This window comes from Littorina saxatilis, unplaced genomic scaffold (assembly GCF_037325665.1).
Source record: "Littorina saxatilis isolate snail1 unplaced genomic scaffold, US_GU_Lsax_2.0 scaffold_179, whole genome shotgun sequence".
Classification (NCBI taxonomy): Eukaryota; Metazoa; Mollusca; class Gastropoda; order Littorinimorpha; family Littorinidae; genus Littorina; species Littorina saxatilis.
This window is the reverse complement of record NW_027129658.1, coordinates 193,039-201,940: the sequence shown is the minus strand read 5'-3', so window position 1 is coordinate 201,940 and position 8,902 is coordinate 193,039. Positions and strand designations below refer to the sequence as shown.

General features: G+C 43.9%; 1 protein-coding gene across 1 annotated transcript; it reads left to right on the top strand.

The window, feature by feature from the left end:
* Window positions 1-1,599: 1,599 nt before the first annotated feature.
* On the top strand, window positions 1,600-5,032 carry LOC138957881 (uncharacterized). The gene is made up of 2 exons (XM_070328919.1): window positions 1,600-1,836; window positions 4,457-5,032. Exons 1-2 carry the CDS (start codon window positions 1,693-1,695, stop codon window positions 4,703-4,705), a joined length of 393 nt encoding a protein of 130 aa, XP_070185020.1. The 5' UTR covers window positions 1,600-1,692; the 3' UTR covers window positions 4,706-5,032.
* Window positions 5,033-8,902: the final 3,870 nt, after the last annotated feature.

Genomic DNA, 8,902 nt, shown 5'->3' with positions numbered 1-8,902 from the left:
GATGTCTTGTAATTGTGTTTCCAGTTAATCTTTTCTCTTTACATCTCACAATTCTTTTACTAGTTTATTTTGTAAGTAGAACACCAGGCCAAAACATTGTTGGCTCCTTTTGTATGACATCACACATTTTCAAGGATTTGCTTGCTAACTTGCTTGTTTCTTAATTTGTTTAATGATCGCTCCAAATTACATTCCTTCCTTTATCTGGCACTCTTGTTCTCAACTTTGTCCCTCCCTCTTAGCGGTTTAGAGAGAGAGGGAGAGAGTGAGTGTGTGTGTGTGTGTTAGTGTGTGCGTATGCCTGTGTGTGAGAGAGAGAGAGAGAGAGAGAGAGAGAGATAGAGACTGAGAGAAAGAAAGAGAGAGAGTTGATCTATTGTCTTGATTCCCTCATTCAATTTTCTTTTGTTGTATAGTGTAGAACTTAGACAGCTTCGTGACATACCTGTGGTGCGGTTTTATGGTCGTTTAACTCTCCATCGGTGAACCATGCAATTATTTCTCTTCAACGATTACTCGGTCTCTACTGACAACTCTAAACTCCACAAAACACGACTTTTTTCAGTTCAGAAATGTCAGTTTCGCTCCCATAAATTGAAACACAAACTTAAATACATCCATACATCATTGTCTGTTACAAAGTTCCAGCTTTGCTTTAAAATGCACAATCAGTATGAGGGACACGGACCTTTTCCCAGCACATACCGTCTGAGCCATCACTCAAATCTTCGACGACACTGACTCAGCCTATATATATGCTGCGTACATCTCCCCGGTCGGGCAGTTTTAGCTCTAGTAATGTGCGGAAGAACTGAGAGAAACATTTGCGTTCTGCTTATGTTTGTCTTGTTTGCTCGCCAAAATAATATTGCATCGATCAACCACTCAAGTTCGCACTGTTACCATGCTCCCAATCCCATGCTGGTTTGTTTACCACTTTCGAAGGTGAAGAGTTCACCGCGCCTGCGCAGTGACGGGGATTCCCCGTGACGTCACTTGAAAGTTATGACCTACTCTTTTTGTTGGTAACTAAGTAGTCTCGACCAAGTTCGCTCTCATGCATTGCAGACTGACTAAATCTGTAGTTACGAACTGCTTAGTTCGAACCTACGTTTAGTTGCTAACTATAATAGTCTCCATTCATGCATTCCACTACAGGACCCTGTTGTAGCACGTGCATCACAACCTTTTGCCCTGGCATGCGTTCCGCAAATTTCATGGGGCTATAAAAAACACCCTTTTTCTTCCAAAATGCAGAAGCTTTTGAGAAGTCCCACAAAGAGAATATACCTCTGCCTGCCAAACAAAATTCTAGGTCAAGACTCATTGTTTATTTGTTACTTCAAACACATTAATCTTTTAATTAGTATGTCGATGTTTAATTTTTTGGCAATTTTTATAATAAGATCCGTTTTTTCAACCGATCCTTAACTTTTTTTGAAGAGTGTACTTCTCCACGCTTTCTTTTCTTTTCATATTCTGTCTCGTGTTGCTTACAGGCGAGCAAAGGCGAGAATATCTCGCGGCGAGCGCTCGCGTAGCGAGCAGCCTAAGCAACGCCCTTATTGAAAACGAGGCAGAGGCTAGCATATGAAGATGGCGTCGAATGATGTGCAAAAGTTCGTGCTATCTGAATTAGTCGATGACACTGAAACTGTGGGTGCACAAAGCTGCCAAGGCCACAGAAAAATAATGCAAGCAGCCGCAAACCAAACTCCAATCGACGTCCCGGACGCCTACATTGAGCGGAATGTGAACTTTGTGGAAATTACGGTGCCACGATACAACGAGTGTCAGTTCCGAAGCCACTTTTGGGTGAACAGGAACGTTTTTCAGGTAAGAATGCTTTATCTATTTTGGTTTACTCTGTATTAACATGCTAGTCACCCATTGCGTGATTACATTGATGGGAAACTCATCAACTGCTGTTAGTGTACTTTTTTTAGGGCCGTTATTTTACACCGGAGCCCACCCGTCCCCAGCGCCAAGTCTCTACTTTAAACGGCAATCTAAGAAACTTACTTGTAGGTTCACTTTGCGGGCGACATGTATTCCCTGTCTTTGGTGTTGTTTTAAGTAAAGTGCGATTCTCCGTTAGTCCAGAACCTGCACGTCATTTTCACTGCGTCATATTCCCTGTAAATTACGTCTACTGTCTTGGTAAACCCAACCCTCCTAGTGGTCTCATTTTTTTTAACACCCCCCCCCCCCTTCCTGTTTTATCAAAGACCCCTTTTTATTACAAGATAGTTTAGAGAATACTACATAAACAGAGAAAAGAAGGCAAACAAAACAAGTGCCTTTGTCTATCGAAACCTCAGGGGCTGCTCCCATCCTGTTCAGGCCACCTCAAAAGGGCCTGTCCGACAGCCTGGAGATGACACAGCGTCGTTCCGCAAGGAGGATCCTGCACGACTTCAAACCCACAAGTAGTACAACGGAACTCGTCTCCAGGCTCAAGCTGGACCCCCTCATACAACGGCGCACCGCGACCAGGCCAACATGATGTACAAAATCATGAGTGGACTGGTCGAGGTAGCCCCAAGGGAAGGCACACTGACACCGGTCCCAAGATCAACACCAGGGGGCACACCACCAGACTCCAGGTCCCACAGTCCCGCACCGACTCACACAGAACGTCGTTCTTTCTGTCTGCAATCCGCCTCTGGAATAACATCCCCCAAGAGGCTGTGAGCACAGACTCGCCCCAGGCCTTCAGAACCATCGTCGAGGCCTGGCTCCGAGGTGCGAGCCCATAGGCACCCCTGTCTAAACCCACTCCCTGTCTGCCCCCCTCCCCTTCCCACTAGATTCATTCCCTCTCCAGCCCCACTCCCTCCCCTCAGTAATAGACCCCCCCCTCTATCCCTCAGCAGTGATACAGGTAGATTCTATCGCTCTTGCTCCGTATTGTCCGTGCTGTTTTATTGTTTTGTCGGGGCCCGGTTGCTGCGCTTGGTAGCACTGGGTGGTAGACGAGCCCAGGGCCTGAATTTGGGCACCAGGGCAAATTGCGTAAAGCAAGCTTGCCTACCAACCCACCCATGTTTTTTTGTTTTTTGTTTGTTTAAATTTCCACAGGCACAATATCCACTTTATCTTTCACTCTAGGGTAATTAGGCGCACCAACCAAACTGAGGATTGTTGCCCTGTAAAGGGAATTCCTCATTATCGTGAAAAAGAAGAAGGCTTGCTGTGTGAGTGTGTCCTACCAGATTCACACGAGTTGTTTTTTTAAGTCGGCGTGGCTCGAGATCCGGCTCGCCGGATCCGGAGCCTGGGGGCTCAAACACCGGCAGTCACCAGTATCTCACACAATACTACTTTCCTATTTTTCACCTATCTGTCACTTGCCTTCATAGCTGCTCAATCGGTAGTGAAATGCACTAGAAATCTAACCATGGTTGGGTTCGGCTGGGACTTTAATTGTAAATTGTACAGACATGGGTAAACTGTCAGATAATTTGGAATAAAATTAACACTGTGATCTGCATATTTTAATGCAATTGTCTGTTCTTTACAGGAGATGTTATCCAGTGGCCACGGAGGTGTGACCTGGCGCGATTAGCTGGGAAATGGTCAGCAAGACCTGGTTTTCCTGGCGTCGTGGGAGCCATTGATGGGACTTACATTACGATACCAGGAACCAGGGATAAAAACAGGGACGCGTACATCTCTTTCAGATAAGTGGAATGTTAATGTAGGCAGAACTGAAAGGTTGGAGGACCTGACCATTATGGTGCCTGTGTATTTATCCCCTATTGTATTAAAATACTGGAGTAACAATAGCAGTGTCATTTCATCATTGGAATCTACTGTAATTTTAAGTCACTACATGCACACATACATGCTGTATGTGTAAACTTTCTAAATTGAATCTTTGAATTTATAGACAAATATTTAAGTAGTTCCTTTGTTTTTAAGTATGGAAAATATTTATTTTTGTAACCGAGATTGGGAGTTGAGACAAGTATGACGGTGTGTGGATTAATTCCAAGAAAACACCATCATGAAAATGTACATACACATCGTTCCTCCGACCTTTCTTTTTCTTTTTTTTAGATACATGTCATATCCCGTTTTTTGTAAAAGTTGAGGCAGCACTTTCATGCGCTCATATTCTGATCAAATTGATTAATATTTTGGTCAAGCATTCTTTGACTACGCATGGATAATGGGGATGTATTTCAGCTTCGAATTCATGAATTTATATTATTCGTTATCATTTCATATGTCATACTTACGCTCAAAATGCACTGAATTATAAATAAAATATGGGACATTAGGCACCTCATTCCCATGTTCTGCAGAGACGAGCTGGACCCAGTTCAGTCTTACGGTTTAGGCTAACAAAGCAAGTTAGGACATGTATGTAGTCTATGTGGTGGTTGGTTTTTAGTTTCTGGCCGATAGATAGATGAATTATTTGTATATTGCTTTACGCGACTTGTTTCAGGTTGTTTGCGACAAAGATCTCCTCTTCCTGGATGTGTTCACGGGCTATGACAGCCGAGTCTTCCGCAACTCGGATCTCGTTGGAGTCGCAAGTAATCTGCCTCCGGAATTCCATGTGATTGGGGACTCAGCCTACCCTCTCTGCGACTACCTGCTGGTTCCATTCCGCGACAATGGCCATCTGAAACTGCCTGCAACAAAGCCCAGACAAGGACCAGAGTCGACGTGGAGCGTGCCATTGGTTTGTTGAATGAAAAATTCCGCAGACTGAAAGATCTCGACATGACTAACATCCGGGAAGTTCCAACATTCATTTTCTCAGCATGTGTTCTGCACAACTTTATCATTTTAGACAATGGCGTCGACGAGGATGACATCGACTTGTCGGACAGTAACGATGAAGACGAGGAAGGAGGTCAATGTGGTGGTGATCACTGCATGTCTGCACACAAAGAAGACTGGAAATTGCAAATGTTCTTTCTTGATAACTGTTGTGTTTCAGGGAAGTGTTGAGTACAGTCCACCGTATATCATTCTACGAGGCTGTATTTCTTGTAAATAACAAGTCCTGGCAGTGTGTATTGAGTTGCATATTCGAATGCGTTGTGTAACCTTCCATTTAAATTTTAATGTGAAGAAATAACTGGGTAAAGGTTGAGTTCCTGGTGAGATCTTTCTGACTCACAAGAAACATACTTACTGCCAAATGTTCAAATATGGAACCAAGTTATTTATTTGTTCAGTTTAATGTCATTTACGTTATAAGCTGATCAGACGCACCAAAGATGCTAATTAAAGAATATGAGTTTACAGAAAGGAGGAGACAACCCAAACGAGAACAGCGAGGTCGAAAATCTGTGACCCTAAAACAAGAGTACAAACAATAATAATCAACAAAGCTAACATCATACCTGGAAAAAAAACACAACGTAGTAAATAAAACAATACTGATTGATAATGATAGGGTCTAAAAAAAATAGGTGTGGTTACGATAACCCGACCTACCCTATTTTTGGGGGCCGACCCTATTACTTTTTATTACATTTGTCAAAAAAACACACACAAAACCAAGAAAATGAGTGCAGAAAACGCAATGAAAGCGAAAGCGCTCGAGTGGTCATGCTGACTAAAAAGGCCCAACAGACGCTTGCCATGACAAAAATGGCGGCATCTTCTTCGGTTGCGAGTGCTACACGCTTGCTTGCTCTGCTATTAAGAAAAAAAAGTTAAAAAAAAAAGTGATTGCCTACCTTCCTACCCTATTTATTTTGGCTATGTTACCTTAACCACACCTATTTTGTTTTGTTTTTTGTTGCCTAGTTGGTAACGCAAGACAATAAAATTACAGTTACACACAAGCTTTAGTGATTCACGATGTTAAAAATGAATTGATAGCAATTCCTCTGAATTAAAGTTAAACGCCATTAATCCAAAGGTTCTAGTTTCAAATAGGTTAGAAAGCACTAATTGTTTAATTTAGATCAATGTCAATGATGACCAGCAAAGTCACTATCTTCTCAATTCAATATGATAAGCATCACTGCCTGAAGCTCCAACCTAAACAAACAGAAGATTTACCTTCATTGTAAATGTTGTTCGTCTTTCTGTTTTGAAGATGGCCGCAGACACATGGTATGCTTGGATGTCTGGTCTGATTTGTGCTTAAACTTCCGCTCCTTGACGCACCCCCCCCCCTCACCTCCCCCCATCTTCCCCCCTCCGCCCTTGTGGGCCACTCCCTATCCACACACAATCACACTACGGCCGCACACAGACTCTCACCCCAGAGATGTACTCAGTGACTCTCCCTCCATTCTCTCGCAGACATTCCAAAGATAACGACTGTTCACGAGTCTCGTACATTGGGCAAAACCAGGGGGGCCATCTACTTCCCTCTTTTTCATACAGGTCAACAGACACATACATACATTTGATATCACTTAACGGACATCAACAATACAGTTGTCTGTGGACTTCTCCACACACATTAACATTACAGTAATAAAATGAAAATAAAAACCCTAAAACTAACATCAGTAACAAATCAACACACAATTCAATCAATTAAAACATGTTATTTCGAAAACACATAAGCCCCCCTTTTTCAATGAAGTGAAAGAATACACATACGTCCAACGACGGAAACGTACGATGGAAATATGATCAGGTGATAAGAAGCAAACATCATGCATTTGATAAGGCATAGTAGAAGTCTTTATCGACATAGGACGAAATCCAGCAAATTAGGGGTTGGTTGGTGGGACAAATGATGTTCGGTTTCCCACGCTCGCACTTCAATGCTGCTGCTGCCGCTGCTTTGCCACGAATGCAAGAGCGTGTATCCTCTGGCACTCCCTTGCCAGAAAGTTTGGCGCCAAAACCTCCACTGCAACACCCTCTCCCCCTCCCTCCTTGCTTCTAGGCCCCGCCCACATCCGCTGTCTCCATTCCTTCCCCCTTCCTCACCATCCTTGTCCAGTCCTAAATACCATCGCCTCACCTTCAGTTTAAAAACAATTTATCGTTCCTCTAAACTGACACTTAAACTTCCGCTCCTTGACGCACCCCCCCCCCTCACCTCCCCTCATCTTCCCCCCTCCGCCCTTGTGGGCCACTCCCTATCCACACACAATCACACTTCGGCCACACACAGACTCTCACCCCAGAGATGTACTCAGTGACTCTCCCTCCATTCTCTCGCAGACATTCCAAAGATAACGACTGTTCACGAGTCTCGTACATTGGGCAAAACCAGGGGGGCCATTTACTTTCCTCTTTTTCATACAGGTCAACAGACACATACATACATTTGATATCACTTAACGGACATCAACAATACAGTTGTCTGTGGACTTCTCCCAACCAAGGAAGCCCTTCCTTTGCCCAATAGACGAGAATCGGTAATCAGTGTTTAGGTAATTTATCGGAGAAAAGAGATCTGTACTTGTCTATAATATTATTTGGTATTTGGTCTAAGTACCTTAAGTAACAGGTGCTTGCCCAGTCTCCCATGAGTTTAACAATTTCCCCCGGGACTCCGCAAGACATAGCCCACGTTGCGCCACCCCTTCTAAAACTGTGACTACTAAAATTCCCCGCAGCAGCTGCAGTAACAAGACGCAAGCGTTTATTAAATTTGGAACCTTTGAGTGGAAAGGCTTGGGACTTCGAGGGTGCCGCGCCCAAGATCCGAAACATTGCAGTTACCGCAGTAACGGGGCACAGAGGATGATCCAATAACACAGGTAATCTGATAGCTAGTGTTTTTTCTTTGCGTTGGATCGTTTTACTCCACGTCACCACAATTGTAACACAGTCATGTTCGGTCATAAGGAAGCTGTCTCTAGTCAGCTGTTTTGTCTGGTCAAAAGTGCCATCGTCTTGAAAGAGGTTTGACTTCCTCAACAGTCCAAAGAAAAGAACCAAACAAGCCGCCCAAAACACACAGTCTTCAGCATACAAAAAGTTTAGTTCTTTGCGAAGTAGCACTTCAGGAGTAATCGGCGTCATTCTCGTAGGAGGACACCCCATGCATTTGTCAATTCCCTTCAGGGTGGTTTTGACATACCAAGAGTCTCTATATGGGTGCTGTTCGCCACATTCCAAATGAAGAATGCGAATTATGTTGAGGTACTGTTTCACCGACGTTGGTTTGATGCGCCTCGCAAGGAACGCAGCATACTGTGCAACAGTTTGCTCTGACGCTGGCACCGGAAGAATGTTCATATAATCACAGAACTGTAGGTAGGAATTTAAGTGAGTCTGGTAAGTCTTTTTGGTACTGTCCGCAAAGTTCAGGGCGCGATAACCTGCCACCTCTCTCTTCAGTTCCGCACCCAGACTAGCCGTAGCCGCACCTGCAACCAAGAAAGGCAAGCGTCGCACTTGACATATGATCTTCCCAAAAGATTGCGGGTCTGCGTCCGTGGTGGTACCATGATAACAAGTCCACTAATTGGTCCAACTTCCCTTCGTGGAGGCGTGATATACTGTCAGCCATAATATTAACCGATCCTGCCACATGCACCGCAGAAATATTACAATTTGTCTTAGCACATTCCCACGCCATTTTTCGCAACAGACAATTAACGTAAGTGTTCGTCGATCGTCCTTTGTTTATGACACCTTTAGCAACAGTACTATCAGTGTGGAAAACCACGCTTTTTCCTGCCCACAAGTGCGACCAGCGTTCAACTGCTTTCACGACTGCAATGATTTCCTTGAAATTTATGTGCAGGTTTTTTGCTGCGGGAATGTCCTTTTCAAAACAAGTATAAACCCAGTCACTTTGGTAAAAGGCTCCTGCTGCTGTATTGCACGCATCGACATACACATGCTGCGTAGCATGTTGATGAAAATACACGGTACCATTGAACACTGTAAGAAAAGCCAACCACCATTGCAAGTCTTCATGAAAGGCTTTTGTAAGTCTAGTTTTGTGCTTTTG

What these genes read in the sequence shown, in the direction of transcription:
- LOC138957881 (XM_070328919.1), top strand. Translation starts at nt 1,693, where the DNA reads ATGCAAGCAGCCGCAAACCAAACTCCAATCGACGTCCCGGACGCCTAC. An exon ending in TGAACAGGAACGTTTTTCAG is followed by an intron (nt 1,837 to 4,456) that starts GTAAGAATGCTT and finishes GACTTGTTTCAG; the next exon opens with GTTGTTTGCGACAAAGATCT.